The 14,440-nt window shown below is 30.5% G+C and overlaps 1 protein-coding gene across 5 annotated transcripts in view; it reads right to left on the reverse strand.

Annotated features, from left to right (window-relative positions):
• Positions 1-1,702: 1,702 nt before the first annotated feature.
• Positions 1,703-14,440, reverse strand: part of LOC143190501 (protein FAM151A) — a 154,232-nt gene continuing 141,494 nt past the window's right edge. For 4 of the 5 annotated variants that reach the window (XM_076394817.1, XM_076394819.1, XM_076394818.1 and 1 more), the window contains 4 exons: positions 12,556-12,614; positions 8,318-8,449; positions 3,579-3,823; positions 1,703-2,373 (listed from right to left, as the gene is read on the reverse strand). In XM_076394817.1, coding sequence (XP_076250932.1) covers positions 1,840-2,373; positions 3,579-3,823; positions 8,318-8,449; positions 12,556-12,614 — 970 coding nt within the window. In that variant the 3' untranslated portion in view covers positions 1,703-1,839. Of the gene's footprint in view, positions 2,374-3,578; positions 3,824-8,317; positions 8,450-12,555; positions 12,630-14,440 lie in introns of all 5 variants that reach the window. The other variant, XM_076394821.1, reaches the window with a different exon arrangement.

The following is a 14,440-nucleotide window of genomic DNA, read 5'->3' on the forward strand; positions in this document are numbered from 1 at the left end:
CCATTTATTTGGCGTAAAGTTTTGTTCCATTTCTACTTTTTGTGCATTTTTATTGTTCAAATGAAAAGCATATGTTGAGTTGGGTAGTGGCAATAACTGATTCCAGTGGAATTCTGCGCTAACTCTTTAACTCTGCGATAAGAGGTTTTAAATTACTCAAGAATACTAGAATACAGCGGTTAGTATGCATATTTTCTAGGAGAGTAAGAAATTTCTTGCATGGAATTAGTTTAGAGGACGTATTATATTTAGAAGAGAGTCTCCATACGGGTTTGTATAGAGATGATGAAATATACGATATGAATGTTAAACTTAATCCTTCAACAAATTATTATGTATGAAAAAAATGTGATATAATGGGTTTCATAAAGTATTGTATGTTGACATTTTTACATGGAATATTGGTCTGATATAGGCTATATTAATTTTTTAAACCCCTGTATAAATAATTTGGTACAGCCAAATTTTTTTAAAGGAGATATTTTTCTAAGAATATCAACACTGGTTTTGAGATGGTTCTCAAATTAGAACTAACCCATGCCAGAGATGTTATAGGAACGACTTTCTGAGAAAGAAGACAGAAAAAATGTTTTTATCCCGCTTAATGGATAACCAGGGTGAGAGACGTATTTTTGAAGCCAAATTATGAATGAAATAGATAAACAAGTATACATATTTATATTTTATGAATAGACTGAGATTTTAGCCAAATAAATTTACCAAAAATAATCATAATAGACATAATTAAAAATAACAATATATATGATATGATAAATTAATAAGTTCCGCAATGGTATAAGGTGCAAAAGTAATCTTTGTGAAGAAACAAGATGAGGATATACTATGAATAGTAATACAAGGGTGCAGGCGCTAGGCGCTGGACGAAAGGTATCATAAGTTAGACCTCATAGAAGACTATTTCGATCATCGCCATAAAAACTAAGAATTTGAAGAACATTCTAAGAATTTGCAAAATGCACGTTTCTAATCCATATGAGATATTTATTAAGCGAGTCTTTCTCTCCCTATAAATCCAAATAAATCGGGCCGGAAAAAAGGTTCCTTGAACCCTGGGAATTTCAGGGATAAAACACGATGAATTCATCAAATCACCAGAGTCTTCATTCTAATAGTAAATAGCAACAATAGTAAGAAGCATAGAGTGTTACCATAAGCATAATACACGAAACATAAGTCTTCGAAACAAAGACATTAGGTAGCAATGCTTATGAGGATATGTATAGTCTGCAACAGTTCTATATACATCTTTGCGGATTAATTTGAACAAAGAGGAGAGATATACACTTGCATTTTTTGCAACGTACTTCCTATGCTTCAACACCAGTTTCCACATGATTTCTTGGAGTTAAGAATTTGAAATAAGGAAGAAAATTAAAGAAATTGTGGGAAAAATAGACAAGAAAATTCATTAGAATCTCTGATATCCTTTCATGGGTGTTAGTTCATACTTTCATATTTAATTACTAGACATATAAATCTTTTAAAGTATTTTTCAGATATGTACTTGAAGTGCATGGCGCTGTAATACTTATTTGTAATTTACTTTTGCGACGCGAGATCGATTCTGGTATAAAGGTTTTAGTTAGTTTTTGTACCACTAGAAATCAAAATATTATACTTCAAAATATATTTTGTACTGGAATGAAAATTAGAGGAAAAATGAGAAGTAAAAATCAATAAAATTAGTATATCTAAAATTTATTGTACTTCTTTTGTAACATTGTTTAAAATACAATTATAACTTACAGTTACTAATTTACAACAAAATGTTTTTTTTGTTAGGTTTTAGGATTATTCGTATTGCAAAAATTAAAATAGTTACATGTTTAACAACACGGAGAATAATGTAATAACAATGACTGTTATACAACTCAAACGTATTGTTTTGCCAACTCCATTTATAGTGTTCAAATGTAATTGGGATAACAATGAATCAGGAACATCAATATAAGTTTTCTTTAGGCCAACTTTACGTATTAGAGACCTAAGACCTTCAATATCGATGTCTTTGTCATTAACTGCAGACCAGATAGTTATTGTTGATTTCTGATAGCTTGAAACTAGATCAGCTAAAATATCCACACTCTTTGCTGCTAGTACAGCTCTAACTGGGAAGGTTATGGATGTAAAGTTATATGCATGTAGTTGACTGATCATGCTTTCTGTTTGATTTTTCGTATAAGGAAAATTGATGTCACCTGTAGTAGTCCATCCTAGCGATAAGGTAGCATTAGGAAAATTATCATTGGCTAATTTCAAAAATTCTGTTGCATTTACTGGTTCCGGCAAGGACTCGTTATTGGAACTTTCTCCTTTAAGAATATCAGCATTTAACCATATGGGAAAAGCAGCCTGTAAAAAATATTTTGCAAATTAAATTCAAGATACCATTTATATTTTATGTCCTACAAAATCCCACCCTTTGTCACTGTAAGTTAGCAATATTTGTTGGCAAAACTGCGAAGAATCAATGTAAGTAAATTGTTAAAAAACAATGATATTCATTACATTTTCTGTTTGATTTGAAGAAGTCTGCTGTCGAAGCCCATCAAATAAAATAAATTGGTTTCAATGATTTAAAAAGGGTGATTTTGATGTCAATAACAAGAAACGGTCTGAATTGCAAGACTTATTGATTAAAAACTCTCAAGAACTTTCAGACAGTTAATGTATTTATTGACTGCGTGCTGGCATTTGTGCGATAAGAACAATCCAACAGGAAGAGACAATTTTTACTATTCTAATAGTTTCATGACTTTCCAGACAAAAGTAGTTTTCTGTGGTGTATTCTGAGTAATAACGAAAAGTGGATCTGCTGCGATAATTTTGTGCGCAAAAATCATGGATTAGTCCACGAGAGCCATCCGCATCGATATAAGAGCGAAATATTCATGGCCATTAAATCTTACTGTGCCTATGGTGAGATTGACAAGGTGTAGTATATTACGAGCTACTACAACCAAATGGAACTGTTATTGTAGATGTTTACCGAAATAAATTAAACTAATTGACTGACGTAATGTTGCAGAAAAGACTAGTAATTGCGAATAACAGATGGAAACTCATTGTCTTGCATAATTACGCCTGGCCGGAAAAGAGTGGCGAAAGATTCACTGCAGCTCGAATATGAAGTTCTGCAGAACACAGCATACTCGTCAGACATAGCACTTTTTAGTTACCGGCGTCACTTGGTTGGCATGCGGCTTTTAAATGCTGAAGAAGTGCGAAAATGAATTAATAGTGATATCGCTGTCAAACTAACATCGTTCTTTCCACATTGTATCGTTGATAATATATATTACATTAATTTTTCTCAGTAAATGCGTTTACAAAGTGAAAAAATCATCAGAATACATGTCAGGACCTAATATATAATTTTTCACAAGGTTTAGAATCTATTAAAACCCCATCAAAATAAAATTAATTTCACATTTTTTATAGTGACAATTAACTATGTGTACAATTTTGTGTCACAAAGATAAGGACAATTTGATCTCAGACCCCTCGCTACTTGCTAAATGGTTAGCTATAATGAAAATCTATGCAAAAATATTTACATTGTTGAAATATTCCGTTAGAATATGTGCAGATTTCCTAAATGCATCGATCAATTTAAAATCAAGCTTGACTCCTTTTCTGTCTGTTTCATTGGAATGCAATTGATTGAATTCAGCAACCTTTGAAAGGAAATCCGATAAAGCTAGATCGGACGTGTTGCCATCATGAGCCATTATAGGAATAACACTAGTGTCATTGCCAACAGTTCCTACTCTTACGTCTGCTTCAATCATCATTATAGCGGCTGAAACAAAAACAAATTAATATTACTATATGTTGCGACGCAATTATAGTTTAGGGGTCTAATTTATTAGACCATTTAACTGTTTTTCGTAATATTTGTGACATAGGAAGAATTATGACTTGATACAACATAAAACATTCGCATTGTATCGAATATCTGGTGAACCAAGAAAGGCACCAAGTAAACAGAACACAGGTCCAACAAAAAGTATAACCCATCGGCTCGTTGTCTAGTGTTTCGTATAAATGTATCGTTTAAGTGCCGAGCGTGTCAGAAGTTAGACCTGGTAGAAGACTCCTTATGGGGCTTATAACCATAAACATCAAGAAGGCCCGAAATCGTGCAATATTCGAGAATTCTTCCGAGTCCGAAACGCACGTGAGAAGTTCCTGTCTGGAAGCGTATTTCCCACCCCGATATTCTGAACATATGGGGGTACAGGAAAGGGTTTCTTGGACCAGCATTGTCCACCACCACCAAGAACGCAAGGGAATAGCTTTAGCGATAAAACACGGTGCATTGATAAAGAGAATCACCACTGATAAAAGGGTTGACAAGAAAGAATATCTGAAGAATTGAATCAGAAGATCAGAAGTAGTAAAATGTCGAAAAACAAAATAAATATCAGACTCAGAATGAAGCAAAAATGACATGACGTACCGATTTGATATCTTTAAATGTATATATTTTTATGTTATTAACTTAAATAAACAACTCGCCTTTGCGTATTAATTTACGCAAAGAAGAGAGAAAATAATCCGTATTTTATTTACAACATTGTTTTCTCTCCATTAAGTCAACACTATGAATTGATGACCTACTGTTAGTAGATTGTTCAATTAGAAGAGATGAAAAATAGTATTGTAGTTGAAACAAATTATATTATTTTTTAATATTATTTCAGTAGGTTTAATCCATCGATTTCATGTTAAAATTGGTAATATACCTTTTCATTGCAGATATTACACCTTTGTTGGATTAAAACAAATGATTTTCAGGTAAACAGGCTCTAAGTCTCTGGCCAATAAGATGGATATTTAAAAAGTCGTAATGTATATATTATTCGGTCCTTTTTGATAAAAACAGAAGCAGTGAGAAGCTCGAAATTTGGCATGATTGCAGCTTATTAACTTTTAGGCCTAACCTTTTTGTGTAATACACTCTACAAATAAGTTAATTGCAATAAAAGGAAGGACGCCGAAATCAAGTAACCAGAAATAGCTACTCGCTGCTAGTTCCAATTCTAATAGAGTAGATTATTCTATTAGAATTGGAACTGTAAATCGACTATGGAGCGTATTTTTACGTTGTGGCATAAACTTTTCGGCACTGTACGGGAAAATGCAGGCAGAACAATTTTAAATAAAAAATTCTTTGCGTTTTTTATTTGAATTGATATTAACAGTGAATGTGATTGATTTAAGATATTTTTAAATTATTTTATGACCAGTGTTGTTTAAAATTTCTATTACTTGTGCTTATTCCTGTATTCTTGAAACTATTAAAGGGTTATGGAAGTTATGGTTTAACGATTAAGGAAAGTGTGATCATATAAAGTTACATTTTACATTATTTATAGAGACAATAAATTACTGTGTCCGTTTTATCGCTAAGTATATTCAGCTGTGAGAGAATAATACGACATATGCGAACATTTCATCCTAATATAGATTAACAAAATTTGTCTGTGCTCTGTTTACAATGAATTTAGATTTTCGTAAGAAGCTTTTCCAGATCTATGATATAAAAATGAATCAATCTGTTTTTAATATTAAGAATTTTAATTAATGTGATATGTGGTGAATTCAGAACAACCAAGAAAAATTATTCTTGCTTAAGAACTGGTCGTAATTGATAGGGTTGTGAAGATATAGCATATCGTTGTATTAAAGGCATTTATTAGCTTTCTTAAGATTTTTCTGTAAATTTTATTGGTTTTAACTTCAATACATTTCAGATTTCATTAATAAATTTATTTCGTAACCAAATATTGCAGGTAATTTTTGCATTAAGAGTTAAAATGGATCTTTTAGAAAGCAGAAGATTAATGAAAGCCATAGAAGACAAATATAAGATGATCTATCAGAATGATAGCTTGAGATAAATAAATTTCGTGGCAGGAAAAATTATGATAGCTACTCTTTTAAGGATTAAATAGCGGAATAAATAAGTAAAAAACGATGTAATTTTATTTAAAAGTGTATGTACAGAAATTATTCTTTTATCAAATTCATTCTATTTTGAAATTATTTTTATTCTGAAAATTTGGTTATGTTCTTAAGAAAAATATGTTAAAAATTTTAAAATGGCCGACGAGTAGATTCAGTTTTTTTTTTCTGTGATGAATTTGTTGTATAATAGTTCTGATTTTTCTTATTAAATCTTATTAGAAGCATTACAGTTCTTTCGAATGAAATATAAATCTATTAGGACCAATTCTCAAGTTTCTCATCATAACAATTTTATAAATATTCTTTTTTTTATTTCGATATCAGTATTATTTATGAAAAGTATTTATAATTAATTATTATGTACATTATTATATCTACTTTACATTAATAGAGTTTAAAATAAAATGTATGTAAATAATTAAGCAAAAACTGCGATTGAATAGAAAACGATATATTGAATTTAATAAAGTTAGTAACCATGCTAGTTGATAATAGTTGACACTGGTCAAGCATATAAAGAAAGGCTAATCAAGCAATGTAGCTGATAAGGACATAAGAGTTAAATATAGGAAATGACAAAATAAACAAGGGATGGAGAATAAGTCGAGTAAGTTATATGAGAAGTGTTAATAGATATGCTTCATTCAAGGATACTCCTATTTTGCAATTGGCTAAAATAGAAATGAAGAAGTTACAAATTATAATCTCAAGAAATTACATCAAACAAGAAATTACGTAAAATTATATATTTAAATTTTTGTCATTTGTTATGTTTCTTATAAATATATTACTAATATAATATATACAAAAATAAGAATGCATGAGAATATGTTTTAGTAATTCAATGAAAATGTACTAGAGTTCTTACTAGTGAAACCAAGCGAGGGAGTGAATGGCTATAGAGTCCAAAAAGGCTAGTGAGGATAACTTTCAAATACCGTGAAAATGCATTAAAAAACATCTACAGAGTTCCGAGACATATTATTAGCCATTAGGCGCCATTTTTATTTTGCATTAGCATAGCGTTAGGTGCTTGCATATATTCTGAGCATATTTCCTCTATAAAAAGGAATTTATTGAAAAATAGGTACAATATATATTAATAAAAATATATTCCATGATCTTCTACAACTTTTCCCAACGTCTGATTTTCAAACAATTTTTGCGCTTATTCAGATCTGAACAAGTTGTAATTAGAAGGCACTATGTTTCGTCAGTACGCTAGGTGCAACATGTGGCGAAGAGTTGTCATACAGATGGATGACTTTGTATCTGCTACTCGCTATGGCTGTTTTCTTTTCAAAAATACGTCGTTCTATTTCATTAATTAACGTAATCCTAATAACGTTAACTAGACACCTGCAAATAACATATGTTGTGGCCATGACTATTCCTTTTCAGTCGATGTGAATGGCTCTGCTTGACTAACCCATGACTTTTTGCAGTTGACATTTTTATACTAGATACAGAATATCGATGTTGAAACAGTTTTAAAATAGCATTTTGAGTGAAACATCGTATGATTTTTCTTTGTGTGTCTCAGTTAGGTTTTCCTTGAAGTCTGGCATTGCCTTACAAGTTTTTGGTACTCCAGACCGATTTTTTACATCTGAGATATAATGAAACACCATATGTAAAATGGTTTTGATGTAAATTTATTCAAACTAATCAGCAGAAATAATGAATATCGAAAATACAATTCTGTCAACTGAATATTGAATATTGGATAACTTAAAAATTCATACATTTGTTAATATTTTTAATGTAATGGCTGTTTCAACATTACATTATGCTTTTATTGACAATTCCAGCTGTATTCTAAATACGGCCAGGGCAGCGTTATGATCTGATAAATCGAAATGTGTAATTTATACGAAGATGTATCGGAGATTGGTTTTAAACGTAATTAATTTAAGAGTTTAAGGAATAATAAAACAGTGTTCTTAGGAAGACTTTGCTGACAAGAAAACTTCGTTATTAAAATAATAGTGCTAGATCAGTAAGTATAATTTATCATGTGTGTTATTATTGTTCTAATAAAGTATGTAATAACTTGAGCGAAATTTTTCTGTTTCAAAGTACAATAACAATTTTATCATTGCAAACATGACACATATTTGTTTGTCAATACATACATGATTATATATTATTTATACAATGTTTGTTTTCACTGTTTGATGATACTCCGGTAAGAAACCTAAGTTGATTAATAATACGTAAACAAACTTATCATTATAAATATGACACACATATGTTTGTTAATATAAACAATAGAAATAATATAATTTAATATTCTGAGTAAAATATCAATAGTAATACTTACAGTCATTGAGAACGGCTGCTAAATGTGATTGGTTGTTGACCGCATGAGCCCATGAAATTTTTGTCAAATTTCCCTTGATATTTGGGAAAAAATCCTCCATATCCGCTGTTGCAACAGCCAAAATGATAGAAGCTAAAAGAGAAAAACTTTTAAATACCGCCATTCTGTAGAAGATCTACTAAAGAAATGAACTGAACTCTGAAGTACATTGGCCTCTTACTATCGAGCAGGTAGAAAAACGACCCTTAACTCAGACACATTCATAACAATAAGGGTTTACTACGAATTTTGTTGGTTAACTATATTTAAGGACACTATTTATGAAGGAAAGGTTTTTCTTTTTTAAAACTTTTTATTCTAAAGTTTCGTATATTAAGTTCCAGTACTTTATTATTATTTATATATTATTAAAATTTTATTTATTGAAATGTAGACATTTTAATTTATTTAGTTATGAAATAGAAATTTATACTTGGACATGTTTCTTTCGTGAAAATTTACCTTTTTTTTTCTCAAGTATATTTAGTAAAAGAGGGAAAAGTTTAATTCATTAATATAAAAGGTTAGATATTCTTCAGGACAGGGGTGTCGAAAAAATATCGATATTTTTGCCGATATATCGATATATTGATATTTTTTTCAGCCAATATTTTTCGATATTTTTTTTAAATTAAAGAAATTATAAAATTGGTACTTAATTTAAAATGATTATTGTATTTGAGTACTTAATTTTAAAAGATTATTAAAATATCGCTGTTATTACAAAAAAAATCAATATTTTTTTCCTCTAATATATCGATATCTTTTAAAATATCAATATATCGAAATATCGATATTTTGTTCGCCGACTAACACCCCTAGTATAGCCTCGAACCATATAGAATGGCACACATGAATTTTTTCAGAACAGTTATAGGAGGACCTAACAATGATTTCTTTATTTCCTCTAATAACAAAATGGTAGTTTCAGTAAACAATAACATTATTATTTCTAATATATTAGTGATAATAATAAATATAAATTTATATTATGCAGAAACTGTTTGAGTTTGTAGAAAAATATATGGTAATTTTGTAATTCAGTGAGACTGGTTTGTCTGATATATTTAGTAAAAATTATTGTAAATTTTTTATTTTTTTTGCAAAGTTTGCAAGCCTAGGAAATAAAGTTTCAAATAATTTTGGTTAATGGAAGGTTTTACAATTATATCTGATTTCTAGGAAATTACGATTAGAAACTTATTTGTCAGGTGCTTGCATGTGTTTTGCTCAGAGACATCTACTGGTGAAAATATGAAGTGTCAATTTAAAAAAATCATTAAAGAACTTAACCTAAATGTCATATGTCATGGTTTTGATATTTGTCTGCATAAAATAAATATTTTCTATCTAATATTTTCGCGCTATTTAATGGAAACAGGCGCAAATAGTAAAAAACTTAAAATTAGATTTTCAAGATTCCTTACATTTTTTGATTGATTTGAAAAAATCTGCTGGCGCCTTAAGCACATTAAGCACATTTAGATATGTTAGGTGATCTTTCCCCTATATCCCATCATCATATCCCAGTTGTCTTTTTTATTTAATTAACGATTTAAAATGGTGATGGGTTGTAAATGACAAACAATGGTTTAGAGGATTAAATAAGTTAGCCTTATTGGGCGAAAACCTAGCCCAACATTTTAGTAGTGGCTAATTTTGAATGATCCTAATCAGCATTCGGTAAGCTTCGGCAGTTTTCGCCTAACTTTGCGACGTTGTCATTTTCAAGCGATTGAGAGCTAAAATGCAATGAACTACGACAGCTATATTTGTTTTGATCTTGGCACTGTTATGAGATCTAGCTTTATTTAATTGTTTATATCTGATATCTGTACATATCATATTATATTTATATATTATATAAATTTACATGAAGTTAGCTTAAGTATCATATTTTTTTATAAGTAAGGCTTTTTATATAGCTATAACATTTATACTATATTAATAACATTATCTTTAATTTTTTATAGCAATTTATTAATTATAGCGATCTAGTAAATTAACACTAATAAGCTATTTATTTTTATTCTGATTTTATTCTAATCCTAATTCTATTTTAGGCACTTTGGCTTAACGTCTGTCCCATTGTTTTTAATGTGCATCCGAGTTTTACTTATAATTTCACTGAACTAGATCAAATGGTTTTACTGTCTTTAATCTTCTGATTAAGACATATTTTCTAGGAGCTGGAGAGCTTCAACATTTATGTGCTGATTGAACCTCTGTTCATATATTTGGGTATAGTCCTTAATAACGTTAGCGACAGTTTCTATTTTCAGTTCCTTATGCAGATTGTCATTGCAACAACAGTCTAATTGAATGTAGACAATTCCCGAGTATACAGCAGACAAATGACTGATACGAATACATTTCCCTGTGGTCCAACTGCATGTCTTTTCCTCAAGTTGGAATGGGTATCTTCTTGTTTTGGCTCGGTCTTGTATCGGTCATTTATGCATGATTTCGATATTTTTACTGCTTAGGGAGAAGCATTTTAATCTTATGTTTTAAACCCTCATGCCAAACTTTATCGAAAGCTTGAGTAATATCTAAAAATATACAAATATAAAAAATTCTAGTGATTTTTTCGATTCGAGGAATGCTGTTTCCTGAAAGCAAATTGATGTTTCGGAACGAGATGTTTTCTTCAATGGTTGGTTTTATCTTTTTCAATAGAAGATTTTCAATAGTGACATTGGCTGGTAATACGCTGTTTCATGAGGTGGCTTTCCTGGTATCGGAATTACAATTATTTCAGCCACCTTCCACAGTTTTGGTATACATTGTAGTCTGAGTGAAGCATTTATCAGGTTGATGGTCTTAAAATGTAATTTGTTTAGCTCCTTTAATATATTTTTAAATATCCTTCCTTTTCTATTTTTTGATATTAATTCTAAAATTTCTGTAGCATAGTTTTAGTTTCTTTCTGGTTTATGGGGTATTTTGCTATGCGACTGCTGAATATTTTATGTTTCATAAAAATGATTTTTATGGACAGATCAAATGGATAGTCGTATAAAATAGAAATGGTAAAAAATGAAATCCGCCGTTTTACAGAAAATGACACTTGCGGAAAAGGTGAGCTTAAAATGGTGAATGGGTGATATTTTCCCAGTATTTGGGCAGACGACTGTATTATTGAAATAATATGATTCCAATATTTATTTAAAGTTTTTGTTTCAAATGTGTTTGAAGAGGTGGAACTAAGGGAGTTTTTGTATGAAAATTGTTTCCAAAGAACTTGTGTGAACTTGTCTACTCATATAGTATTACTTCGTTAATTGTTAGGTAATTTCTCATAGATTACAAGTCTTTGAAATCATTCAGAAAGAAGGACATTGGCTGTCTAATGAATTAAAGCCTATACTTTTTGTCATTTTAGTAAGTCAATAAATCACATAACTCGTCATAGCTCTCAATAACTTCCACGATGAATCCAAATATTCATGTTGCCAAAGACTTGATGTGTATATGCTGGTAACAGCTCGGCATGGTGTATTACGAGTTGCTTGAACCCGATGAAATGATTACATAAGGACTGCTATATCAAGAAAAGCACGACAAAATAATCTTGTTACATGGGGCGTATTCTAAAATGGGACATGCTACCCTAGCCGTTGTATTCTCTAGATATTGCTCCTTTGGATTATTATTCAAGACCAGATTATTAAGGATTATTATCCTCCTTCGGAACAGCAGGTTTATTCGTGCAAGATATTAAATATTAAGTCAATTGATGGATCGCGTCTCCAAAGATAGCGAATTTAAATGTCCTTTATGTTTGTAATAGTTGTGCTCCTATTTCTATTTTATTAATTTTTTAAAAACTCCATTTTAGAGTCTCCTCTTCAAAATTGGAGTTATTCTGGGCTGGACCTAATGCTTATCGTGAATTCCTCGACTGGGTAGTGATACCCACCTTTGTTCAACCTGGTTACTGGCTTGACTCGAATAATTGTTTTCTGTCGAATTTTACTTTCAAAATCTATAAAGCTATTTTTAATATTAGTAATGTTGTTTTAATCAACAAGAATATTAATTAATACTTGTATTAAGATAAATAAGATCAAAGCTGGATGATAGATGACGGTTTTGACTATAACGACGTTAGACGTGTGTTGACGTTAAATTCGTTTCATAAATATATGAGTAATTGACAAGATAATGTTACGGTTTAAATAAATAATTATACTTACCCCAATAGAATAATAAACTTTTCTTATGTATATGTTTGGTCATCTTTGCTTTTATTGATCTGAAAAATAAACTACTGTAATAATTTTTTAACTTTCTGCTTATTCTACTCTATTTATATTTAAAATTGTAATACGTGATTCATTAACTATAAAGTCTCGTTTTGGTTTATGTCTCTTTACTGTCTCTACGAACTATACAAAATATTAGATAACACAAAAATCTGGGTGCTTTTCCAAAGCATATCAAACGCTTCAGTAGATACTTGTACGTTTTATATAATATTGTATTTGGATATTAAACACACTTCTAAATATTTTAAGGTGACACGGGTAATTATGCTTGAAAAACTTGACAAAACAACTAAACAAGTTGGTTCTTGCATTTTTATCTCGCTGCTATTTGCGGTATCCAAATTATTTCAGAGATTGCTATTAAATCATGGATTTCGAAATCAGCACTCAACATTCAACTAAGTGAATTAAGTAACAACCGTTATTGTAAAAGCGTTTGAAGAAAATAAATACTGCCCTGTAATATTCCCGGACGTCTAACAATCTTTTGTCCGGGTATAGTATTTGGGACTATTCCACAAGATCAGCAAGTTGTTACTGCAGAACTATTGACAATTGTTGGAGTCATATCTTTTCGAAAGAAAATTTAGAGGTTCTCATGAAGAGGAATTCTCAACATTTAAGTCTATTTCCGCTACAGTTCCGCAAGGTGTATTGGTATCATTTCTGTATCCGCTCTACACTGCTGATATTTTAATAACTAAATAAACAGTTCCTAAAACATTTGCTGATGACACAGTCATTATGGCATAAGATATAGGTCTAGACTAAGCCTAGGGCTGTAGAAAAAGTGTAAGTTGTCGTCAACAAAATCCGCAAAGGGACTATAGGCTCGAAAATATAGCTCCAAATCTGCCCAAGTCATCAATTTGACCAAGGCCAAGGAGATGGTTTATGAATCAATTATGTTATAAGGTGTAAATATTGAGTTTCACTGAGACATTAAACTGACAAACCAACGCTGTCAAACAGTTCTTCAATTAATTACCAATACTTATTGTAGTTCAGGTCATCAGGGAGTTGAATGAAGAACCTGAATCAAATTGATCTTCGAATTTATTCAAGATTTAGCCGGAGAATTTGAAAGATGGTTACTATATCTCAACAACGTGCAGGCAATGGAGTTACTGGATGACGCGCAGGATATCAGAAGATAGTATGCAAATAGGATTGGTCTTATAGCTCCTCTGTTTGTTGAAATTGTTTTAGTGTTCAAAAATCTTATAGTACTTTTGGTATTTTTTCTCAAAATAGTCTTGTGAAGTAGCTAGAACAACATACAAGGGCACCTTGTACATATCTGTTCTCTTTAGCGGATCTTTTTTAGCTTCGAGGTTACGCATTGCCTAAAATATCTTAATATTTTCAGTATTTCATTGAACCAATATCCGACGCGGTTATATAATAGTTCAGGTTATTAGGTTGAATAAAAAATACAAAATATGGTTTTCTTCTATCAATTGTTTTAAATTCAGAACCAGTTGGTTCATTTCCTGAAACGGAATATTTGAATCTCATGTTTTATTTAGAAGATTCTGATTAAATAATATATATTTGGATATATTTGTATTGCGGTGAATAATACCACACGTTACATGTTTGTATAAATATGGTTAGTAAGATAATAACTAAAATTGGGACATATAAATACTGATATATATATATATATATATATATATATATATATATGCAGCAAAATTAAAGAGAGCTCGGATGCTGTGTACGGTGATTCTTCTCCTTCGATTGCAACCGTTAACAATTGGTTTAATTAGCTGAAACAGTAGGCATCTCAAAAAACCGCGTTGGTCATATC

This window comes from Rhynchophorus ferrugineus, unplaced genomic scaffold, assembly GCF_030347505.1.
Source record: "Rhynchophorus ferrugineus isolate W39M unplaced genomic scaffold, kcgeb_rfMv2 rfM2, whole genome shotgun sequence".
Taxonomy (NCBI): domain Eukaryota; kingdom Metazoa; phylum Arthropoda; class Insecta; order Coleoptera; family Curculionidae; genus Rhynchophorus; species Rhynchophorus ferrugineus.